Genomic DNA, 26494 nt, shown 5'->3' with positions numbered 1-26494 from the left:
ATCTATGTTAATTTTTCTTAATACATCTCTTTACTTCTCATTCCCTCTTTTTAGGAAAAAACTGGCTACGCATATGCTTAAAAAAACTGTAGAAATGTGAAGTAACAAATACGACTCGTTTAAAATCTACTAATAATTTATGAATGTATAAAACCCTTATCATAAGGACTTATAAAGGAAGAAACACGAGAATCCGTGATCGTAATATTACAAAGTTAAAAACTGTTTTTTTAATATTTTTATAAAGTTTAAATAAATCAGGAATTTTGGAACATGTCCAACAAATAAAATTCAGTGTAAGCTTTTTAAATATTTTGGCTCGTTACATTTAAAAAAAGATTCATGAGGATGACAATTTATAGTTAGGATATTTAAAAAAACATTCGGCATATATTTTCAGTTTAAAACTGCGCGGCTTACAAATTCCGGAACGCATAAAAATGCTTACATTAAAAAATGTTTTGCGCAATTTCATATCTACGCTGATGCTTTAAAACTCTTTAGAAATTTTATAACTGTCGACTTGTAATATAGCTGCATGTTTTATAACGAATGTCGTATGTAGCCTACTTAGCGTATATTAAACGCAATGACACATCCCGAGATTACCTGTATATTTTTAGTTATATACAATTTTTTTTTTGTTTTTTTTTTCGTGTTAGTATACAAACATGATAATATCTTATTAATATTATAAATGCGAATGTTTAGATGGATGGATGCATTTTTGTTACAAGGTAACTCGGGAACGGATCACAAACAAAGGATCTTGATGAAATTTGTCACAGATGCAGAACATAGTCTGGAAGAACACATAGGCTAATTATTTTTTTTTCTAATTCCGTGTAGACAGAGTCCCGGGCAACAGCTGTAATTAAATATTATACAAACTCTCAACGAAAACATCTAGAACAGGACAGAAAGTAGCAGATTATAGAACAACACATACGATATTAAACTATTAGTAAAAAAAAATTAGTAGTTAAGTATAGAAATCACGTTAGTAATATGAATATTTTAGACCACACAAAATGTTCATAAGTAGACTATAAAAAGAAGAATTTGACGCGTCTATAATGTTACAAAGAAAAAATACATTCAAATAATAAGTACAATTTTCACATCGACACTTTAAAATATAATCTATATATCTATATAGAAATAATACTGACCAGCAATTTTTATTGCGTACTTGCCCACGCATGCGACATGCGAAACTTGAATCCCAATGTCATCTCCCGCAGTGCGGCAATAAATAACTCTACAATTATAATAATAAGTAACAACACAATAGCTTAAATCAGAGGGTGTGAGTGCGTGCTCGAGAGCAGTGGACGTGCATTAAAATTATTACAAATCGGTATTGGATGGGCGCGAAGCCCATAACGTGGTTGGGTATACAAACAATAGCAGTCCGTACCATTTTCAACAAATCGAGTTAGAAGCGACTTTATTGAGTTGGAAGCAAATTATGAGCCTCTTGTCTGCCTCAACAAATTCACTTTAACCCTCCGACGCGAGGCCTTTTCACAAAATTATTTAATTGCTCGAACATTCTAAATGTAATCATGTTAATTCAATCTTGTCATTCTTTATTTTTTTTCTGTAGAATAAACATTTTAACTATAATAAATATACCATATACTCTATTGAGCCCTTACGTATGTGTTCAAAGTGTTGCCATTTGACAATTTCCTGTTCCCATTATTCCTTTTGCTATTCAAATTCATAGACATACGTCAATTATTTTCCCTTACTACGGTAGTGTTTGCGCAAGTCGTTCTCCGGTCACAACTCGGGGACACGTGTTAAGCGGCTACAACTCGCTTGTCTGGACTTAGATCTTGTTTCCATTATATGCAAATCCGATAGCTTTTGTTTCCAATTCGCTTAATGTGCTCTGACCTTGTTGATCAGAACGGAAAGGACAATGAATAGAATAACGGTACACTGGTAGAAAACAGATCAACAAATAAACTTTTACAGTTAATACTTAACTTTTTTTATTATTCTTAAATATGTGTTTCTGTGTCCGGTATCGACTCTTCCTCCTATGCGACTTATTCCACCCGGATTTAGAGGTTTTCTAAGAATATTACAGTTTACAATTTAAATTACTTCTTCTTCTTCTTCGTCGTTGCAGTCTTTTTAGACTGATCGTGGTCATCAAGTATCAGTGATCCGCTTTAACTGGCGCCGCCACTCCTCCCTGGTCGCTGCCTTTTTTGTTCATTGGTGTAGGGGGACATCTACAGCCGCTCTGATTTGCTCGATTTTAAATAACATGCAACTGTTTTTTTTTCCTACAAATAAACAAATATTTTCTATTCTATTGTTAAAAATACTTTCGTTGAATATTCCAAACATTTTGCTGTACTAGGACTTTATAAACAGCACTTGCGAAGAATTACAAATACTTAGTATATTCGCGTTCAATGCAATCCCGGAGCACGGGCCCCCGTCAACAATACACGCTCGTTACACCTCCTTATTCCAGATTTAGTGCCGCGCAGCGCTAGACCAACAATGCTGGTTGTTATTGCACGTAAATATACGAAACAATATACATTTTATTTCGCACTACAGCGCCCACTGCAAACATTTTAAATTACGACACGCTTCGTTTGCGGGGGCTGATATTCCAGTACAATATTTTACACGAAGACTAGAACGAGTTGCATATTCCATATCTGAACGTCAAATAAATAAATCAAATAAGAAACATCATTTACATATGAAATATTATGGCTTTCTAAGTGTCTAGAATACTCTGGTACAAGAAAAAATTTAAAAAAATTGAAGCAAAATATAAATAAAAGCATTGCCAAGTGTGGGCATCTAGATTACCCAAAATAACCATAAATGGTAACTTAACATCAAGTTTAATTTTATTTTTCAGTTATGTGCAATTTTTATGTTAGTATAAGGTTTTTTGATTAATCTTTATTACCTGTAATAAAAAATTTTTCTTTCTTTTATTGTACAAGATTACATCTATGTTAATAACTCTATGAAACAATTCCTAACGATTAATTCAATGCCAGTGCATGACAAAAAGTGAAGAGGATTAACGTGGGATATTATTTTGGTGTCGTCAACCGGTGTGCAATAGATAAGCTGGTCCTCAATGAGCCAGGAGTAATGGGCTGGCTATTAGTTTAATCACTTCGTGCGTCTGTTGCTACTCGCCACCTAGATATTGCTCAAGGGATGTCCCCGTCTGTCTTAACAACTATCGATAAACCACAAACAAGATGATAAAGAGTTCAAAATCTTTTTTGTAACTAGCCAGTTTTATAAATTAATGAAAAAATCGTTGTTATGCATAAGAGTTGCATATAATTTATTTCTTGTATATTTTTTTATTCATAACGTTGTAAGTGGCTTGATGTTTTTTAATTATGCAATATTCAGTTCAAGGACGCGAGAACCTTATAGCCTTTTTGGGTAAATTGAATAAAAAATCGACATTTTAAATGTTGCCGTAACAAAAAATAAAATATCGTTAACTTATCGATAATTTAAATACACACCTGCTACCACACGTTATGCTATTGTTCTTGGAGAGAAAGAAACGCCATTATGTCCCCGTACTAACTCTCTTGTCGAGAGCTACATACATAAGTAATTAGCAGTGGGTTTTACGAATGCAACCTCTTTGTTTCCATTATCTCCTAGTAGTCTTCAAGTTACGAAGTATCCAGCGATTTAACAATGCGTGTTGCATAAGACCACTAAAGCTTTTTTTGAAAGGGAAAGCTATTAAATACAGAAGCTTGTTGCTAGTAGTCTGTTATAAATCTGAATCTCCGTAATATTTTTTTTCGTATCAAAATTAAAGAGTGAAATCTTTTAATTCCTGCACACACTAATGTCCTACGCCAAAAAGACACTAAAAAAACTTTGCTAGTATAATTTCAACATAAAACAAAATAAAAAAGAAAAAGGCTAATCACTTCCTGAAAAAAAAAAACTACATGAAGGATAAACTATTCAGCGTTATAGCTATTAAATAATACGCAAGTAATAAATAACATCTACAAAACACGATGTTGGTTGCTAAGGGAAATTCAGTAACATGATTTCGTATTCGAGACGTGTCTCCAATATCGAGCGACCAACTGACGCCGAGATAAGCCCCCGTCTTCCGGGCCAGCTTATCGCACACTTCCACTGAATATAGACAGATAATTGTCAGAATAACCCACTTTGCATTTCGACTTACTGAGCTCAAATGTGCTCTGGTTTGCATAAATTGCTGATAGTTGACTGCCGTGACAAGAATATCTCGAGGAGAATTAGATTACTCTGTATTTTGATATAATCTTGTAATTAGTGAGTTGAATAAATTAATTTAAAATACTTACTCCGCTGGCGCAGTCACCCAAAGTGGGTCTTCATCTCCGACACAAGAGATCGCCAGTCACCTGTCCTGCGCCTTCTCCTGCCAGTTATAATAAACCTACACAATGGGAAGTAATCCTTTTCCTTCAAAAGATAAAGGTTAAAGTAATATAATTTGTAACTTAAATATTATATTTAATTTAAAACAAAAACATGAAATAAAACTTTTCAAATGTGCAACACTTCCGTACCGAGTTATCCCTGAACAGAAAAGGGTCGAGGTGATCCGAGCCGGGGCAGAGCAGAGCCACAAATTACATTTAATTTAGAATTTCATCGTTGTCGATAAGCGGTGCTTGTTTAATTTACGCGTAATTCTCACCCTCGGGATGTTTTATGAAAATTTGTGTAAATAATTTAAACGAGAGAACCGCCATTTACTTGCAAATTAAGCTAATTTAATATGACATTAGATAAATATCACTTAAGATAATTTGCGGAGGCGTTTACGTAACTAAAGGTTAATCAATCTACTTCGCGTTATATTAAATTGACTTTCCGGATGAGAGGATGCATGGGAAGGGAAAATGTTTTCTTTCTGTGCATCCTCTCCTCCATCGATTAAAGGTAGGCAACGCATATGCAATTGCATAAGTGTATGGGCAACGGTCACTTCGCTATTTCAGCGATTTTAGGTGGCCGCTCGCTCGTTTGCCGCCTTCTGATATAAAAAAAAAATTGTTTGGACAGTAGTGCCATGAGCATAATCTTATTTTCTTACACAGATTATCTAGAGCTAATTCAAATCTTTATCCATAATATTTTAAAAACATATTTTAAAGAGTTTTTCTGATTTTGGTGTATGACAATGTTCTTAGCAGTTCCTTGTGAATTCGAGTATTACTTCTATCTCCAAGAATATTTCCTAAAAACTTGTTTAAATTAATTCATTTTCTAATTATACCTTATCAAAATGTGAACTGCAAGCTACTGCCACAATAATGTTGTGTATTATCATTATTTAGTATCGTAAAATTAAATTAAATACGACTGTTAACTAGTTAGCAATTGTGGCAGCGCCTGTACTTTAGCTAATAAATCTTCTTTGACCAACATCGTCTTGTAAAAGACGTGGGACTTTTTAAAACGACGCAAACAAGTCGCAATTTAGATTAATCTTATTTGCGGCCAGACATGCGGATGCTAAATTAGAATCAGGGCCTGATTCAATCAGTTCTGATTGCCCGCATACAACAATAAAACACTCTTTTGTTTACTCTTCAACTATGTTATTTTAACTTTTAAATTGAATACAATATTTTTTAATACTGGCATCGTAATTTATTTAGTCAGTAAGTCCAGAGAAAACATAAATTTTGCCATAATTAAAAAAGTAAAAGTAATTTTCCAAAATTCTTTTCTTGACATGTTTCCAGTTGTATTGTGCGTAACGGTAAACCTGAAAAAAAAAATGGAAAGTTTGATAACACCAATTATAATATATTCTTTATCATATTTAAGCCACATTGTGCTTCTATTATTTTGCATTAATAAAAAGGATATTTCATTTCGTTCCCTAATAATTCAGACCTTTTCACGCCCTTTACACGAAAAGATGGCGTAATACGAAATGGGCTAAATAAATCGAGGTGTCAGCTTACCGAAGCCTTTGAAGGTCCGCAAAATTTGTGCTCGCAATATCAACTGAACACACTGCCCCTAACCAATTTCCATAGGCTTAGAGGAGCAAAGCCGTAAAAAGGTGTCGTTTCAAAATGTAATAATTTGCCATATATGTTGTTATATTTTATACGTATAAATGTTTAAAAATTAACAGAAATAATTTAGCTTCGTGAATTTGCATTTAAATTCCTATGCTTTAAATGAGACTTGTCATATTTAGTTATTTTATTTTATAATTTCTTCGCAACGCGCTTACTAATATTACTCGTCTAAGCGTGGGCTTGTACAATGAGTAACAAAATTAAAAAATTTTCGTTACTATATTATATTACGTTATTAAATGTAAACTTTTTGATTACCATACACCACTGATAAGTGGACAGGCTATAAATAGTCGCATTGTGCTTATTTGATTTTCGCCATTTTGATAGTTGCGGTTGGTAGCAGTGGTGCGGATTGAATCTAGTAATAGAGATAGAATTATGTAGTGAAACAGACGCAAGTCGGAACAAAACAGAAACTGTCATTTCCAAGCAACAACTATGACCGCCTACTATACACGTATCATATTTGTTAGCTGATATTCTATAAAACTGTAAAGTACACATGTCGTGGTTTTAAAATAGAAAGATGCTACGACTTTTGAATAAGAAAAATATGTGTAAAAACAAAGGTGTGTCGCCTATCATTTGTTTGGGACGGGGGCGGGCGTCGACAAGCGCGCAGGGAGCGGGGATCACTCATCGCCTCATTAACCCAAATGCAAGCCGAACCACCCGCAGTCCCAGCACTATTTTACTGTTTTGATTTTCTTTCCTGGTTTATATTTGTTTTTTATAAACTCTGTATGATACTTATATCTATCATATTTTACATTACCTTTTCGAAATATTCAGCCTGTCTATTATAATAGATTAACAATTAGGATTCTCAAATGGTGATCATTCCTATTATTTGGCACTATGTTTTGCTTACAAGACTTTTGATGTTAATTTAGGCATTTCATGTTAGTACTAGGTAGAATTTTCTCTATTCTACTGATATGAAAACGAGTCGGAATCTAAGAGATAAGACATTCCAATAATATTTATGTATCAGCCGGATTTCCCGGTGCCTAAATTTAGGCCTCATTTATTTTCAATAAAATAGTTTGGAAGACAAGATTTTTATAAGTATAAATCGTAAATTGAAGAAGGTAATAGTAGCTGAAAGGCCACTTTACTTAACCTAGTAAAAGGAAATAAAGTGCTATCGCCCCGGTCGCCGGTCGCTTCTGTAAACACGGTGTTAGAAGATACGCCCTTTGAGAGGCTTCGCTTGCATCTAGCTCTTAATGAAAGTCCACTCATTTTCAACACATTTTAAAAAGGCCTTTTATTGTAACTATATTAAGCATAGATCATTTTTCAATAATAGTTTACCGTCAAAAATATTCAAACGAAATTAAATTATTAAGAACTTTAGAGATGGAAAGACAATTCGAAAGAAACAATAGCAAGAAGATTTTAAAAGTAAATACGCGTTCTGTCTGGCACGTAGATTATTCAACCCTCCCTTAGCTATCATTTTCAAAACAAGTTTGAAATTAAAAGAGGATGACATTGCTAATATCGTTAAGAAAGGTGTTCCGGCTAACGATAAGCAAATGGATGAAAACGTTCGCAAAGAAGATGAACAATTACTTTCAGCAAAGCGCCGAATCAGGTTATTTTTCAAATAATTGACATCTCAGTTTTGCAATCGTGCAAATTGAAAACAGAATTCAGGAAAAGCTTTTTGTTTATTTTTGTTTAAAAGATGGAAGGAGTTGGTAGTTAAAATTAGTGATTTCAACGAAGATGAAATATATTATATAATTACAATCCAGAGTAAATATTGAAAGAAAAGTGATTGTTTATTTTTAAAAAACTGCAGCTTCGCGATCCTTGGTACAAGTAGAATTCATTATGAAGAGTTACTTTTTGTAACGAGACAAAAAATCATGAAATGCAAATAGGTAGCTGAGGACACGTCGCTCCCGGCGCACGATATGAAAGTGCAACCGATAACGTCGCCTCATCGATGGGAAATTGACATGGAAATTATGAATCTCTCCAATTATATAGACTGTTAAATAAATTGATTAAAATTGTGGATGATTGATTGCGGGCCGGCACCTGACGGCACCTGATGGCACCTGGTGCCGCGGCCCCATCCATCACCCGGCGCCGTCGCCTCCCGATTACAAATTCACATGAACTCAGCAGCTAACGAAGTGACGCCGCATTTACAAGCCTAATGATTTTCGTGCTCGCGAAAACGCGGTACTAAAATGCCGTCGACAATATCCTGCAACGTTCATTAATTGTTTTAAATCCAACCTCTTTACTCAAACTGCTTTAGTGAATTAATAACATTGTTCAATTCTAATAGTTATACCACACAGCAATAGTATGTATGAAAAGTAAGCAATGAGTTAAAACATTGTGTGTTCCCAACCGTTTTAGAAATATAAATAAAAATTAAAAAAGAAATCTGTAAAACAGTCCATTAATACATCAAAAGGTTTAAAAGGATTATTGAACAAATGATCATGATGTTTCCGAGTTGTGATGATTTGTAGAGTGAAGTTGGCGCGGCGAGGGAGGTAATCCATCACTGCCGACGACAGATTAAATAATATCCGTCTTCCTTCATCGCTCGGAATTCATTCACTGAAAATGTGTCAATTTTAATTTGATTCGGTCGCTCCCATCAACTATTTGCTAATAGTAATTGAATTTCTGAATCTTTATTCTATTTATATTTCTTATTTAAAACATTTTATCAGAAAATTTTTCAACAGTTACCACAGTAACCTATATAATTTGAGTAATACTTTAGTGTAGATTTATAGTAATCACTTTCTCTTCGAATTGAAAGAAATGCTTATTTCATTCTTTATTTTTCCAAGAATTCTTTTCTTTCTTTTCCTTTTCCGTTCTATCCGGAAAAGAAACAAATTAAAATCTAACCACACGTAAGTCGAGATGAAAGCGAATATCTTTGATCCCCAACCATTTATTTTATCTAAGACATCGAACATTCTTCTATCTCTATATCTATGTATAGTAACCGCGTTTTCTTAAGGGTACATGCTACATTATATGTACGTCCTGTCAAATACCCAAGGGACCTTGGATTTCCCTCAATTTTCCATTAAACCTAATGTAATCTACGCAGGAGCTTTGGGATACGATAAAGATTGCTCTGGGAATCCTGCTTGGTAAATTCTATTAAAACAAATGAAACGACAATTTTGTGTGTAATTGTGTAGTCGTAATTTCGCAATTTAGTTGACATAAACAAAAGATTTTTTTAATTTGTAGCCAAAAATAATTTCTTAGTAAAATTTATATGGCGCTGACAATAAAAAAAAGAAACACCTTTCCGCAGTCGGTAGGATTCGAACCTACGCTCCCAGAGGGAATCTGATTTCTAGTCAGACGCCTTAACCGCTCGGCCACGACTGCTATGACACGTAGGTTGAAATTATCAATCTAAAATTATAGAGACATCAACATTAAATATATTTGTTAAAAAATATATATTATAGTTGCTCCTTACAGACATCTAAATAACATTTACAGTAATAATACGAGCAACAATAATAAAAATGGCCTAATCATACAGAATTAAGAAATCTAAATAATCTTTCGACAGTTTCCCTTGTTAACATAAATCACCCTCTTGCTTTATCTGGCCAAACACATCAGTAATTACTGCCCTTGTAGAACATTACCAAAGCGGCATTACAGACTCGCTACGTTTCTCCATCACCCTTCGCGTATACGACTCTTCAAAGTTATGTGCGTTATCGCGATCAAGAAATACTGAATCAAAGAAGTTATGTGCTTCTTACGCTATTAATATTATAAAAATGGACTACTACAATCTTATCAGATATATAGCATTAACGATAAACAAATACGAATCTATTTTTATTGTTTTAAACGTGAAAGTCAACTGCAGTAATACTGGTACATATTGTTGTCCCTATCTTTTCAAAGAGAATGAAAGGGACAAAAATATCTTAACATAAATTGTTTCGATAATGGAAACTCATTGACATTATAAATGTGAATGTCTCGATGGATGGATATTTGTTATAATGTATTTCCAGAACTGCTTTAAGTTTATTTTTTATTCCACGCGAACGGAGTCGCGGGCGACAGTTAGTTCAATATAAAAATGTAATTCTGTGAAAAAGTTTTTGTTAGGTAAATCGGGGAACCATTATTTTCTCGTAATAAAATATGCAGAACAGACTCCGTATCGGTGATCGCACCCCTACCTAATTAAACATAAGAAAACACGGCGCATGCTATAAACGTGTTATAGTTATCTATTTGATCAGCAGTAATAATTTTTGTATACGTGTAATTAATGGAAAGGATACGGAAAAATATAGTAAAAATATGCACCCATTTAAATATCTTTGGCTGTACCGGCTCATGGATATTATACAAATTAATTAATACATAACTAATAAATCGTGGATATAAGTCTTACTTTTATTAACGATTAAAATATATATTTTAAAAAACTTTCGTCATCAAAACCCTTCGTAATCATATACAAAAAACACACAAAGTTCCGCAGTCGGTAGGATTCGAACCTACGCTCCCAGAGGGAATCTGATTTCTAGTCAGACGCCTTAACCGCTCGGCCACGACTGCTATACATTTCACCTTAAATAATTTTCATTGAGCAAAAAAAACTCGTAAAAACTAAAGTCTTCATTCTTCAAAATTGTTTGTTTTTTTTAAAACTACCCTAACCTATTTTTTAAAACATAAAAATATACCCAAAGTTCTCATTCTTTTTAATAAGAAATCTCTCTTTTTCCGTTAATAAAACATAATTATTAATTTGATTACGTAATTGTTTGCTAAATATGTCAAATATGAAAAACAATACGCTGATAGTTATTAATTAATGTTCTGAAGTCTGTTTTGATTTAAATTAATATGATTGACGTTAATTGATGAATGCAGCGACTTATCGGTAAAATATTCAGGTTGGTATCACTCGGAACAATGTTCTTTGTTCATTTGTCAATATGAACATGGAATTTTATCTCTAGATATTGCGAACTTACATAGCGTTGGCTGTTAATTTAAAATTAAGTGTCAATAATAATTTAGAAACAGTGTAATACGAACTTTGGAAATTTTTAAAACAGTACGAGGTTATTTGTAATATTCATAAAATTTATACTTAATTATTTTTTTTTGCATTTAAAAATTAATGTTGATTACAAGTTTATTATACTTGATATTTTCAGTTCGTTACATGTGAGGCGCCGTGGCTTAGTTGGTTAAAGCGCCTGTCTAGTAAACAGGAGATCACGAGTTCGAATCTCGTCGGGGCCTATGAGTAAAATAACTTTTTGTTGTTTTTTTTGTGACAACTTTTTAATGTTTAATTTCGGAACAAAATTTATAGAACTTTTATAAAAAGGTATTTTTTTTAATATAAATAATACTAACGATTGTTTTTAAAAGGTTAAAAAAAATAACAGGAAATTGTATTCACTCGTATATTGACATTTATAAGAATAAAATTATTTACAAATTTACAAGCTTAATTTACAAAATTTCTTAGTATGTAACAATTTTGTCTATTTGTAAATAATGAAATGCAATTGTACAAGTTTAAGATGATACAAGAATAAAATGTACAAAGTTATACAAATTTCAAGAACTATCCGATCTATTTTTACGAAATAATGTCCCATTTTGTATAAATATTTACATTTGCTTTTAAACAGCATACTTTGTCTTTGAAAAACACGATGACTATGTTACAGAGGATATTCTCTCGCAGAACGCGTGTAGCAAAACATATAACCATTCCTCTCACACTTTTTGAAAGAACAGAGACAACTATATATTTGTCAAGATATTTTGTTAGACAATATAAACGAATAAAAAAAATGAATTTTTATACGCAAATTTTTTAATCTGATATTTTTTACAATTATAAATATAAGAACTATGGATTTTTCAGAAGTTTTTTTGTACAATATTCTTAGAAACATTTTAAAAACTATAATATAATAAATCGTGTAGTCTGTTCTTAAGTCTCGTAACGCGTGCCAAGATGGATACGCGTCTGTATGTTCATTTCTTTCAAAACCTGAATAAATGATGTTATTTTTGAATACTCACGCGCCCGAAGCGTCCCCAAAATAAATGGAAATATAAAAAGAAATCTAAAATTTTATATCATAGCATATAACAATATTTAATCCGAAAGATCAAACGATGAAAGTAATCCTTCAATCATGTGATGAATTAATAAAAACTTGTGTATTTCAACTTTAATCTTCTGTTATAAATGACATCGTATTTGATATAAAAAAAAAATTATAGATTTTACTAATGGCAAGATTTTTTTTTATAACATAAGAGGGCAAACGAGCAGCGGAAACACCGAGATGGTGATACGCTCGCTTCTTGAAGGACCCTAAGTCGTAGCGGTCAGGAAACAACGCCGAGGACAGACCATTCCACAACGCTGCTGTGCGAGGCAGGAAGTTTTCGTCAAACCGCACGGTTGTGGATTGCCAGCCATCTCATCATCAGATGGCTGACAATATATAGATATAGTAATAACATTTAAATATTTTTATTTGGAACATTATTAATGTTATAAGAGTCGTTCGTTCAATTAATACTATTTAGGTAATTAATATTCTATTTACATAAATTAAACACAACTAATCCAGTCTTAATGAAAACATCTGTTTAATTACAAACACCAATAAACATCTAAAACTTTCATAAAATCTGAGGCACATTTAATATACGTCGCGTTGTACGGTATTTCTATCAATATTTACAAATAATCCTAATATGGCAGTATTGAGGTTTGAAATAATATTACAATATTTAGAAGCGACTGTCGGATATGTCCCATTTTCTCTTGTCACTGAAAACAATATTATGGCTATGATTTTTACAGTTACCGTGGATTTTCATTGTTGAAACAATAATAGAATGAAACTATTATGGTTGTTGTACGTTTGGCTGTGAAAATCTACGGTATCTAGTTACAATACGTTTAATAACAAAAAAAAAATATTTTAAATCATATTTACCATTACCAATGTGTAGTTTTATTCCATCTGTTTAACTAAGACTTTATTTGGATTTCAAAAGGTTTTATTTTACTATCACAAGCCCTGGTATTTATGTAAATACAACCACATCAGTTGGTACATTTAAAATGTGTGAAACAATTTCATGTGTCTGTATTTATTTAGTCTGGTTACACAGGTTGGTGTTGCCAGTGTTATATTAAAATTCGCACGTACTGTGCACATGTTATAAATTTGCCGAGCTCGTAAAAGCTCCTCTATTTGTTTATAACACTGCGCAACGAGACCTAAACACGAGAAACGTACATTTAAAATAGACAGTACGACAGTCGCTTGATAATAAAACATCTATAATTTACAATGTTATAAACACTTTTATAAAAATCAGTCTATACATGGTCTCCGATCACTTTCGCACACACTTTTCACAATAGTTTTAAGTCACTCAAGGTAACTGTTCTGTTATAATAAGGCTGGCTGTAAACACAAGCTTATGCCTTTTGAACTCGCCTCTATTTATTGTCTTTGGATTGTGTTTGTCCGTGGCACAGAGTTACACGAATCGTGTCAGCTGCGTGTGGAAGTCGCGCAGGAATGTCTGCAGCTGCGGCAGCGTGGGCCGGTCATCAGGAGACATGGCCCAGCAGTACGCCATCACAGCGAACCTTCGGATAAAATAATGGTACAGGTTATTTAGAACGGATATATATACCGCAATCGCCTAGAATTCTAATTATACATGCATTAAAACCTCTGTGATATTAATTTACTCACAATTCATCAGGACAATTAGCTGGTTGCTGTAATCGGTAGCCATCTCTCAAGTAGGCCGCTACCTCGAAGGGGTCAACCTCCGCGTAAGGCTGATGCGCGAGCGTGGTGAGCTCCCACAGCAGCACGCCCAGCGCCCACACGTCCGCCGCCGGACTGAACTGCCGCCTGGATAGCGACTCCAGCGCCAGCCACTTAATGGGCCTGTTCTCGTTGTCGCCCAGGCAATGGTAGTCGGCGGGGAACAAGTCTCGAGACAACGCGTTGTCCGCGATCATAACTCGAAGATTTTCATCTACACTGTTGGTAAAATTGTATAGATTAGTTTTGACATCTCTGTAAAAAAAATTCCCTGTAACAAATTTTGTAATAAAACTTACATGCAATTTCTGGCGGCTATGTCTTTGTGTAGCACGTGTTGGGAATGTAGGTACGCCAGGCCGTCCAGCGCGTGCAGCGCCATGCGCACCACGTGCTGGGTGGTCAATGGTGGAGGCGGGGGTGCGCCTCCTGCGCCTCCCACGCCCACGCCACGGCACGCCAGCAGGAACTGCTTCAGGTTCCTCCAGCCGCTGTTCCATGGATACAGGAGGAACGGGGCAGTCTGATCCTCAATGCTCACTCCGAGAACCGATAGCACTTTCTCGTGGTGTAAACCGTAAAGCATGCAGCCTTCTTGGAGTAGCAACGATACCTGTAAATCATTTTAGTTTTAGATCTCCAACCTTAATATGATGTGTACCGAAAGGCTCGCTTTTGAGGATAACTACCTGCACTTGTGATGCGTGCTCAGCTACAGTTTTAACCAAAACTTCTTGCTCCCTTCCCTCCTCGTCGGCATACGTGCCCTTGTAAACTCTGCCGAAAGTCCCTTCCATGGCTACCGCGCGGAGCCTGACACGGCACCTTTGTATTGTAAGCTCCGCTATCCTCTGCTGCAGGTCTCTGGCCCTTTCCTCGGCGGCGACGGCGGGCAGCGAAGTGGGGCGGCGGTAACTGGTGTAGCTTGCGGCGGACTTGCAAGAGGAGTCCGGAAGGAAAGCATGTGCGTCCTGCTCATCGCTCCTCGCTCGTCGCAGCTTGCGGGCTCGCGCCTTGCAGGCGACCGCGGCAACAGCGGCTATCAGGAGCACTCCGCCGGCGCAGCCTGCGCCCGCGTAGAATATATCTGCGGAAGTCGGCGCGTGCGGAACGCTATCGACCCTGACTGCAGGTCGAGGTGCTTCTTTGAGGCATATTTTCCGCCTCCGGAAATTTAAGATGGTGGAAGAGGAGCCCGTGGATATGTTAAGCGATATGGTGATGTTGACCTCGGCGGCGACGGTACCCATGCAGGGCAGATCGATGCGCCACGTCTGCGTCTCGGTGGGCACGTAGCCCGTGCTAGAGATGTTGAAGGTCGGTGGGTGCATCGCCTCCGGCTCCGACGCCACATCCACGTGTAACGTGTACGGCAGCTGAAACAAAACAGGTCAATTAATATCCAAATTACGTAATTTAAATAAAACATCAGACTAAACTGTGATGAAATGAAAAATGCTTTTATAAAAGTCCCGGTAAAAAGGAGATTATGAAGTTTATATATATTATATATATTAGGCAAAAGACCAGGCAGTTAACCAAAAGATTTCGGCCATATCTAAGGCGCTATACATTTACGAAGATGGGCGCGATGCATACCTAACGGTATGTCATCGCGATGTAACTGTAAGCATTGACGGACAGCGGACCTCCGAGGTCGATTCCAAACTGTTTAATCGCGACCGCGAACCGGATCAAATGTCAAATGTGACCCGGAGTGAGCACGAACAATGCTCCTTTATCGGACTTTCGTGCTCACTAACGTCTAGTTACCTTTGTACTCGAGACATTCCGCTAACTCCGCACGATGTGCCCTCATCTCTAACAACAAGAAGTTAAGTACGTGCTGGAATGCTTTCAAGTGCAAAAACAGCATCCCATTTAAAGATTAAAATAATGGTAATTGTTATCATTTAAATTTTAACCCTTGTTTTAAATTCTTAATTTGTTTTTCTTTTTACTTATCATAATGCATTTGTTATAACAAGAACTATGAAGAGAGGTCGGTAACAGGAGTAACGAAGCAATTAAACACTGGTCGCAACCGACATACTCATTATAATCTGACTAATGACCGCGGTGTTGCGCGCATGCTAAACATAAACAGTGTCGGCGCATGCGCATACGTCTAGTGCAGTGATTCTCAAAGTGGTTCAGATGGACCATCAATAGTCCACAAAAAACCCGACTCTATGTACAATTCAGGCCGGAAAGAGAAAAAAGTTGAGGGCCAAAAGTTTAAGAAGAAATGTACCAGCATAAACCAGTAAAATTATGATAATACAACCGTACGAAAAAAAAAGGTTGAGAATCTCTGGTCTAGTACGCGGACAGAGATGCGACACCGCGTTAATTAAACATTATCACCGTAGTCGGCATGCACAATAGCGCGATCGCTCATCGGCGCTAGTTAACTAGCACTTACCAAATATTTGTTTAAAACCAAAGGAGCCGCTTACAGGCTGTACTGGCAATCTGATAAACCCTTCCTACTTCTAAAGACCGTTGCCTATTTTGATCTTTTGTTTTACATGTAAGTAAGTAACAGAAGTTTGCCATTTTGATTTATATGTAAGTATAAAATTATATGGCTGTTTCGCACTATATCATTGTTTTAAATTTATTTCACTTGAAAAAAATTACATTTTATTTCAAATCAAAAGGTTATAGTTAAAAGTTTATTGTTTTGTGTTCTGTTGTGCTTTGTCATAAAATATATCTATGAACGTATTTGATCTCATTCGTATATCGTTATTAAATACACGTTCGTGGTATCAGTATAGAGCTTGACTTGTAAATGGCGGCTTAAATAAACATATTTTTATTGACAGCTTTATTGGACCACACAGCTTTTCAGTAAACATTCAATATTAATTGTTTATTTTGTTGTTATTCCCACAAAATCTACACTAAAAGACTGCGTTTATAAGCATTAAGGGACTCTGAGTGTAATACTTTATAAGGGGTTTACCAAAAATATTCGTAAAAAACTCGTTTTTTTTACATGAAGAAATCTGAAATTATAAGGAGCTATATCCCTCCATATTTGAACATGAGGAATTGAAGTTTTAAATAAATGTACATAATATTTGGTTAGCGATGTGACACAAGCGATTCTCTGCGTTGCATTCAACTAACTCGATGTTTGCATAACGAGTCATCGGTTTTATGTAAAATATATGTAAAGTTGCAGAACGCGTAGATAGCGGCCTCTGGCGGCTGCAACGAAACACGTCAATCATTGTTTTTGTTCTCCAGTATGTATTGGAGAATTAACGAGAAAATTATACGAAACAAACTGCAATAACAAAAACGAATTCCTTAAACAAATGACATTTATAAATATTTATTAATTCTTAAATTCTAAATAATAAAACAGGAATAACCAACCTTTTTACTGAAAATTCCTGGCATGTTACAAATGTTTAATTAAGTAAATGTATAAATAAATAATAAATAAGTTCGCGTCTTTTTGTTTTTAACATAAAAATTTTAATGAAAACGATCTGTTGAGATGTATTTTAATGAATTTCTAAATTAGCAGCATTAATTGTTTAAAATACGTCAATTTATTCGCGTTCATGAAATCTAAATATTGACATTCTTACGCGTAAATTAAACAGAAACGTAGTATTCAAAATGTTGTACTTATTATTAAGTACATTCCGGCTAACTATATTTCACTGATATTTTCGTTGTTATAAAACAATTATACAATGTGCGTGCTAATCGTTAAATTTGAATAAAGTTCGTAATCGATTTAAAAAAAATCAAAATAAATCGATTAATACAGCAGAGCAGTATCGATTGATATGAGCGCAATTTATCGACAAGAGCCGTAATCAAGGGGAGTAAATTAAACCGGTCTATGATCGTCGGCCAACGGGATTATTATTGCGATATAGTGACGTCCTTATCAACATCGTTTCAATCACGATGCCCTATACGTTAGCCGCTGAATGTAAATAACTTTCCAACTGCCAAATAACTAGATAACATTTTCGCAGAGGGAAGCGCTCTCCCCTCATAATAGTTATGACTCGCAATTTTACTCGATGTTAAAGAATATTGATTTTAAGCGAATACTTATGAACAGCGAACTTTATGCCTTTTTAAATAAGTTCTAGATATTTTATTGATGTTTCGGGAATTACGCTGCAGTGTATAGAAAGATGTAGAGACGAAAATATCAAGCATATGCTACCACACATATGGGGGGTGAATATTTATGATTAATCATAATATACGCTATTGTACTTAAGTACGCTAACCCAACTTAGTAAAATATTAACTTAACAATGCTAAGTAAACACGCATCCAAGTAAAGCTGTTAACAAACTTCGCTCTCTCAAGTTAATTACAACAATTTAAGTTAAGGCAATGTCTGTGCAAAATTAATGGAAAATTCTCATCAACGTGGCGAAATAAAAGTAAAAGTTTAATAGGAAACCCGTTGGGAAGTAGGTAACGAGATGCATTCACGGTTTTTATGGCGCTTTAGGATTTCGTTAATAAAATAAACGCCTAAAAGTTTTACTGTTAACCGTTTTTAATAGAATTTAAATTTCTTTTTTTACAATACTTGACAACACCGAAACAAATTTAAATTGACAACAACCAATTTCCTACACTATTAGGCCAGGCTATAGATGTATATAACCTTAACTTTACTTAACTCCTTTTATCATATCAATCTCTGAATAACATATTTGGACGATTTTAAAGTTTATCAGAAGCTGATTCTTAAGCACAAAAGTATAAGCAAACGTGAGACCATTGTATGCTAAAGACTTTGAGCTGTGACTTAAATTCTCTTATCAGTACACCTACGGTTTCATAGAATGAGATCAATCCTTTAATCCTATGGATGCGGATAGTTTAGTGCAAGGGTCAATGACCGGACGCTTCCGGTAGTATAAAATATCCTGTGCCGTATGACGTCTGACATTTACTGTCAGTGGAATTCATTAGGAAGTTATGGAGTGAAGCCTAATGGAAAAGACTCATCTAATGTGAAATAAGAGTAGTTTAGTTACTGCTGAATGGTTAGTTATTTAAATGTTAACTTTTCTCTTGTGTAATATTAACAAACTAACTATAAATTAAGGATCTTGATTCGCTAAAGAACATATCGTTAATTAACTCATTAAATATGTAAATTAAGAAATGTTACTAATAATATAAATGCGAATGTTTGGGTGGATGGATGTTTGATTAAGGTAGCTCCAGAACTGCTGCATGGATCTCGTTTAAATTTGGTATAGATGTAGAAAATAGTCTGGAAGAACACATAGGCTACTATTTAGGTTTTTTTAATTCGGCGCGGAGGAAGTCGTCGGCTGTACCTAGTATTTGCTATAACTTCGTGATGAAAGCCCGTTTTAACAAAGATAAAACAGTTTTAAAAATTTCCGCTAGATTCGAACAGAATTTTAAGTACCAAGGTAACCAATGAACGTGTATCTCACCGGTCTTCTGGCGAGGCTCTGCCAGGTAAAGTGTAGCTCGCTGATGGTGGCCGGCACAGGCACCACGAAGTTGAGCGCGTACGAGTTGATCTGGCCGTCGCGAACGTAGAACAGTTCCGCTGTTAATCCTGCACAAACAAAATATACATTTAATACTTTGGACATGTAATTGAACCTAAAACTACCTAAAACTTATTAATAAAAATACTTCAAAATAAATATTTTTACTACACAACAAATAAAGAAAAAACGCACGTGATTTAACAATTATAATTTCTTACAAAAACCTATATTATTGTAGATTCTATTGAATATCACACTAGACATTCTAAGGCCGTCAAAGCACACAGCATCCCCCGAAAGTTTCACAATCCGACGTAAGTTGAAACCGGAGGCATTGATGCCTAACCGGGGCATACAAAAATCAATAGTCGCGTCAATACGACAACGGGAGCAAAAACCATTGAGTTTTATGCGCACGCGCACAATGCGGCGGCAACATCAAAGTTGTTGGCACAAAGACGCCGCAATGCTACGCCGCCACCTGTCCACAAATCATGAGATCTGCTCTTAAAAAAAGTTAGATATCGAATTCAAGTTTCGCCCTGGGAGGAGTCAAAAACAATGTGCCTAAAATAAATTATTCAAAGAATTAATATGCTTGATTTAAAAGCAGTAGTAACATTATGAATAGAATTCTTAAGTTTATTCGTTTGTAGATATAACAAAGTAAATGCCAAAGTTCCATGTATTCACGACGAAGAATATTTTAACATAGAATATTGACATTTATATAAAAAGTATTATTGAATAAAATGCAACGAATGTATTCGCTCATAAAATACATATTTGTGAAAATTCTATTGCATTTTTACGTTATTGCGGAATAAAAAAATAAAATAAAATTAAGAAAAATAATTTCTGCCAACCCTAAATAGGATAGTAATAGCCAGGTGGAATTAAATTAAATTAAAAATGCTCATTACTCCTGATTAAATTAGCAAATTACGATCCAACCCTCGTTGGATTGTTGTTCGTTTAGTTAATTAAAAATTTAATAATTAGGAAGCTTACTAATGAAATAAATATAATCTAATTTTAATCCCATATTTTTATTAATATAGAATAAAAACGAATAAATGTCAGGTTATCCAATACTTCTTATATGTTACTAGTTGTAGCCCGCGACTCCGTCCGCGCGGAATTAAAAACTGGGTTAGCAACTTATGTGTTCTTCCACGTTATGTTTTACATCTATGCCAAATTTCGAGAGAATGGAAAGAATGGATTCGTGCTTTTGTTTTTAAAATGATGTTATTAATAATGATATAGTGGTATAAACTTTTTTTTATTGGAGAATGGGTCAAACGAGCGTCTCGAACACCGAGGTGATCAACGACATCTGCAACACAAATCGATTATCTTCTCGATTAATATATCGATTAGTATCAAGGAGCGACAGACATACATCAATTTGTGGGAAGTCCATAACGTTGTCTATATAACGAGTACCAGATGACCCTCGTAATTTTAATTTTAGAATAAAAACTTTTCCCAATGTTTCTGACTGAGATATAAGTTTAAATCATGTGTGAATGCGTGGGAGTTCCTTTGATCTCTAACACTAAAGGATAGAACATGCGTATTCATAATTTATATCTACTATTATATATTTAATGTAATTTATTTTAATGTATTAAATTGCGTAGGATAAATACAACGTCCTTGTTGTCTAGTTATTTATTATATGTCTTGTTTCCTGCGGTATAAAGTAAAAAAGTTTTTGGAAAATAAATATGTAGACGACCATGAATGTATAAATAGGTAATCTATTAAGATAAAGGGACAAATAATAGAAAATAGTAGACTTATAGTTCCTAGAAAAACTAAATTGCTTCTTGTAAAGACGCAGGAGAATCGAACATATATATTATAAAATATTTAGTACATAGCAGTCATAGGTAAAGTATATATGTATATGTTTAGAAGAAGCCAGTGTACTGTTGCTTGGGATGGTTTCTGTGAACTCGTAGAGGTTGATATAAATATATCTCGTTAAGGACCACTATCTTGTTACACCATTATTAGCCTCTTGAAAGTCTAAATGCTCATACCCGTGATTATGGCACGAAATATTGCCAGTTAAATTAATTTATTTAGTAGTATTTCTGAATAACTGGTATTCTTGAGGTAAAACACAAATATTTTGACTTAAATATTACCTAGTTGATAAAATATTTATATAATAATATTCAGATGTATGTTTTGAATCAATGTGCCAAGAATGTATAGGGTTTCTAAGAACATTTTTATTAGCTATTGCAAATTTTTAAAAAATAAAAGAAAAATTTCCATCCAATAATTCACGACAATTTTAGCCAAATGGCGTATCCTTCGACTTTATGATTCGCAGAATGCTATCACTGATTTGATATTATAATAAATTTAAATATCTAACAATTTAATAAAAACCTAATATCAACCATAAAAGCTTTAGCTTAGAGTATTTTTTCCAACGATAGCAATAATATTATTTAATTTCGAAACGAGTTATTAAGCAATATGTCACAAAGGATTTATAATATTTCTCTAGTATTATTCAGAGTGCGGTCGCTATTAAAGCCTATTAAATTCCCTTGTCTAAACAAGTTTGTGGATTTTCTGTGTAAAGTGCTCATGCAAATGAGCGAGAGGTCGTTGGCTATGATTAAAATTATAACTTAACGACTGTTTGTTCAACAAGACCGTTACAAGTCAAACAATTACATTACAGGTGTTACGTTACACAATTAATGTATAATGATTGCACATTCAACTCGCACGAGATATTAATACAAAGGATTGAAACTACGTCAAAAGTTAAACATTATAACAGTGTGTGTGTAACGTCCCGGAGGCCTAATTTTAGTCCTCTTTCCCTTTCCACCCTTTTTCTTAAGAAAAGGATGGGAAGTGGAAGTGGGCTTTCCGGATGAGAGGATGTATGGGAAGGGAAAATATATTCGTCGATTAAAGGTAGGCAACGCATATGTAATTGCGTATGTCTATGGACTCCAGTCACTTCGCTATTTCAGCGATTTCTGGAGGCCGCTCGCTCGTTTGCCACCTTATGATATATAAAAAAAAACCATCTTACTCTTTACTAATATAACTGCGAATGCTTAGACGGATGGATGTTTGTTAGAAGGTATCTCCAGAACGGTTGCATGGATCTCGCTTAAATTTGGCATAGATGTAGAACACAGCTTGAAACAACACATTAAGCTTAAGTTTTTACAATTCTTAGTTGCTTTTAGTTACTTCTTCGTGTAGTGTTTCAGAAAATGTTAATGCTAAACAAATGAACCAACCCGCACTTGGCCAGCGTGGTTGCCTATGGCCTAATCACCCTTAACTTAGGGTAGGATCCGAGCCCCTCAGTGGGGACGTATAGTGAGCTGATGATGAAAACAAATCAAAACAATTATTAAAAAATTTGCTTTAAAATATTTGCTATCTACATTTTGTAGAGACACATTTTTATAAGTTTCCTAACATTAATTAACATTTTAATAGTTGCCATTAAAAGTTAAAAATATTATCCAAATAGTCTATTAGAAACTTTATTTTAATATTTAAAAATTAAGGAACCATAAACAAACATAGATATCAGGTTACCACACATTCTCCACATTCTATTACAGATTATAAAAGCGTCTATTTTGATATTTATGTTCTATTTGCATAAAACTTTCGTTTGTAAATTGAATAGTGGCACAGATCGCGGTTAGTTATCAAACTAAATATGGCGGAATAATTAAGATTCGTTAATAAATTGTTACCACGTAATCGGAATTTGAAACGGATTAAGATTTTAATGGGCATCTACAAAGGCGGGATGGCACCGGCACCCGCCACGCCATGACACTCATCTACCATTTTGATGAGGCAATAAACGTGTTGCGTTGGACCGTTGCTTTTGTTGCATACTAGTGTTGTGAACACAACGAAACAATTGACAAATATAATTTTAAAGTTCAGATGTTTATTTAATCTTGTTTATGTTTTAAAGTAGGTACGCACAAAAATATCCTATCGCATCCGCAACGATTTTATTACTATTGACGCAATGCACGATTATTTTTATTTTCTGTAGACATCTTTACAAAAAAAACTTTATATAACACGTGATAAATATACTGTTTTTACGTGGAATAATTATAGAGATGTTTATTTGTATTAGTGAACTGTGCTATGCCAATACTAATATTATATGGTTCATTGATTTAAATAAAAAAACAATACGAAATTTTTTCTGCTATCTTCTATTAAAAAATCATATGAAGCACCTTAAAATGCATGCATATATATTTTTATTTTAATGATAAGTAAGTGATTCTTGTCAGGCGAAAAATAGAGTTGCATCAAACGAGACATGTTATATGTATCGATAAGTAGGTATAGCAAAGACAAGCACAACACTAATTCACCGGCTCTGTAAGTGGCCGTGGCGCGGCTACCGTGCGCGTCGGCTCGTTTGAAGCGGCGGCGAAATCCAAATGAACCACTTGATACGACAAATAACTAGAGATAACCTGCGTCTCTGACGGCGCCCACTTTTTGCTTTTTCTTTTAAACTAATGCCGGAGGCTATGTGCCGCTGTTTTCAATCCTTATCATGGATTCACACAAAGTGATGCCGCATGATACTGTGCCGTCGGCACTAATGAGAAGCTGCATCTGCCCTCTTTTGCAATTCCAAAGAGAAATGGGCATATTTAAGATGGTAAAGTTCACATACTGTAAGGCACGTAAAAACATTGTTCGGTAGATACAAAGTTACACTTTATCTTTAAGCTTATCACCCGACTAGCTACTAAAGTAAATAGAATATTTAGTAAGGAGATTACATTAAAATGTATCAAAGTTAAACTCACTCTTTGACCTTTACTGTCAGCGTAATGTTAGGAAGAAAATCCGACTCTGTGCCTGTGTATTGGCACAACACTAGCCTTACTAAAATGTCGACGTCTATGTCCCCTCACTATTCATTCTGACACTTGTCTTTGCAATGTAAGCACGCCATTTCGCGCCAAAGGATTGTAATTAATATATGTCTAAAAGTAGAAAATATACAATACCAAAGAAATTTAAGTCATGACCATTAGTTGAAATGAATGAGGCTTTCATCATAAATGTATCTAAGTTGTTCCTGGCGGAAACTGTACGTGTCAATTATCGCTGTTCGCTGTTGCACACTAAATTTACCTTACAGATTTTTTCTCTATGAAAGTTCTTATTCCGAAACAAAGAACCTTTGTTTGTTGATCAATCTAATTGTAAAGTATCAATGCTAACGGTGTCAGCGTGCTTCTGAATTTACCATGTAGGTAATAAATTCAATCAAGACCTTCGGATAAATATAACATTTTTTTTTATTTTTCTAAGTCTTTTTGTATATTATTAAAATACACTAATTGTTAATACGTTTATCTTATAGAATTGTTAATTATTTAGTAATAATAGTTCTTTATAACCACACAAAACGCCCACGTAATAGCAATAATTCTATTCGCTTTGTTAAATTGAATAAAGCGCGAAAAATCACGCGCTTCCCACCATCGAGGCATTCGCACCTACGAATAAAGCTTTCATTACGTTCGTGCAAAAAACCATTTGTAAGGAACAAAATAGAATGCTCACAATAGCGGCTGATATTTCGTATAGAAAACTCCCCCTCCTGGATGGATTTTAGGGCATAACAGGAGGCATTATTGTGGAATTATGCGAGGCCCGCAAGAAAATAAAACAGTGCAGAGGTGACGGAGTAAATGAAGGTGTGCGAAGTTATGCACTTGAAGCTGTCGAGGGTTCGTCGGGGAACAAAAAATCCACGACATTTATTATTTAACGCCTACGCTGCATTATGCGTTGTAACACGACCCGATAGCTAGGGCGGGGTACGAACACACCGGCGTGCACGGGAAACCACTAAATAAATAAATATTTAACAATTTTACAACTACCATATCCCATCAGCGCGCGTGATAATGGTAATCATAAAACGTATACAGCGTGCTCAAAATAGCAGTGGACGTCTCGTAAAAATCTTCGGGGATACATAAAAATACGTATTTAGGTACTCAGTGTTGCAATGGCGACAGCTTTATTGGCCGATACAGGGAAACGACCTTAATGTACGGCTGATCGAACACCGAATATTTAAATTTAATCGTAAAACAACTAGTTGTAAAATTATATACGTAAAAATATAATAAAATGTACATCGTTTTTGTAACATATTATTATGCAAATAAAATATTGATTCCTTACATAAAATTAGAATTAATATTATTAAATGTTTTAACATATAGAGCACGTCTTTGAAATACTCAAGCAATATGACACGAGATTCAAACTTTCCTATTTATACGAAATAAACAAATAACAATACTATTGCTATATGTTACTTTTAATTATTCTATTTAAATACTCTGACCACCCAATTACAATACTCTGTACATACAATGTGACTAATCGTGAGTTTGCAAGACGACGTAACTTTTTGCCTTCGGGGCATTCCGAACGTATACATTACGCAGGCACTGAGCTGTGATTTACGTAAATAATATGCGATTGTGGAACACGAGGGCAAATTCGTCTATCTGTGAATATCGTCACTGTTTATTCGATACGAAAATATTTACTCATAGATAAACATCAAAGCGATATTAAATATATTTAATAGAGAAAGTTCAAACTATAATTACACAAAATTTATTGAATAATGTAGGCAACAACTAATTGTGTTATTTTTGTACACTTTCAGTTTAAACATAACATTGATTTTAACTTAAGTAATGAATTAACAACACGATCAACAAAACGGTTAATTAAATCATTCAGCAACCGAACCTTTAAACCCTCGTTAATGTTGACAGTTTATTAACAACGTACTTATTTCCTGTGAGCCAAAAAAAAAACGTTCCATTACACGGTCATCGGATAAATTAACACCCAACTGAATCTCTCGAAGCTATAAAAA

General features: G+C 34.5%; 1 protein-coding gene and 3 non-coding genes across 4 annotated transcripts in view; 1 reads left to right on the top strand and 3 right to left on the bottom strand.

Moving 5' to 3' along the window:
• Window positions 1-9436: 9436 nt before the first annotated feature.
• TRNAS-AGA (transfer RNA serine (anticodon AGA)) lies at window positions 9437-9518 on the bottom strand. Its single transcript has one exon. It is a non-coding gene; the product is annotated as a tRNA-Ser (tRNA).
• Window positions 9519-10642: 1124 nt separating this feature from the next.
• Window positions 10643-10724, bottom strand: TRNAS-AGA (transfer RNA serine (anticodon AGA)). The gene has a single exon. It is a non-coding gene; the product is annotated as a tRNA-Ser (tRNA).
• A 622-nt stretch (window positions 10725-11346) lies between these two features.
• On the top strand, window positions 11347-11420 carry TRNAT-AGU (transfer RNA threonine (anticodon AGU)). Its single transcript has one exon. It is a non-coding gene; the product is annotated as a tRNA-Thr (tRNA).
• Window positions 11421-13070: 1650 nt separating this feature from the next.
• dnt (tyrosine-protein kinase Dnt) overlaps window positions 13071-26494 on the bottom strand; it is a 40141-nt gene continuing 26717 nt past the window's right edge. Inside the window, exons 2-6 of the mRNA XM_013321778.1 lie at window positions 19471-19598; window positions 14692-15378; window positions 14302-14615; window positions 13925-14221; window positions 13071-13815 (exon numbers count right to left, since the gene is read on the bottom strand). Coding sequence (XP_013177232.1) covers window positions 13704-13815; window positions 13925-14221; window positions 14302-14615; window positions 14692-15378; window positions 19471-19598 — 1538 coding nt within the window. The 3' untranslated portion in view covers window positions 13071-13703. The remainder of the gene's footprint in view (window positions 13816-13924; window positions 14222-14301; window positions 14616-14691; window positions 15379-19470; window positions 19599-26494) is intronic.

This window comes from Papilio xuthus, unplaced genomic scaffold (assembly GCF_000836235.2).
Source record: "Papilio xuthus unplaced genomic scaffold, Pxut_1.1 DF825946.1, whole genome shotgun sequence".
Classification (NCBI taxonomy): Eukaryota; Metazoa; Arthropoda; class Insecta; order Lepidoptera; family Papilionidae; genus Papilio; species Papilio xuthus.
This window is presented reverse-complemented; position numbering and strand designations above follow the sequence as displayed.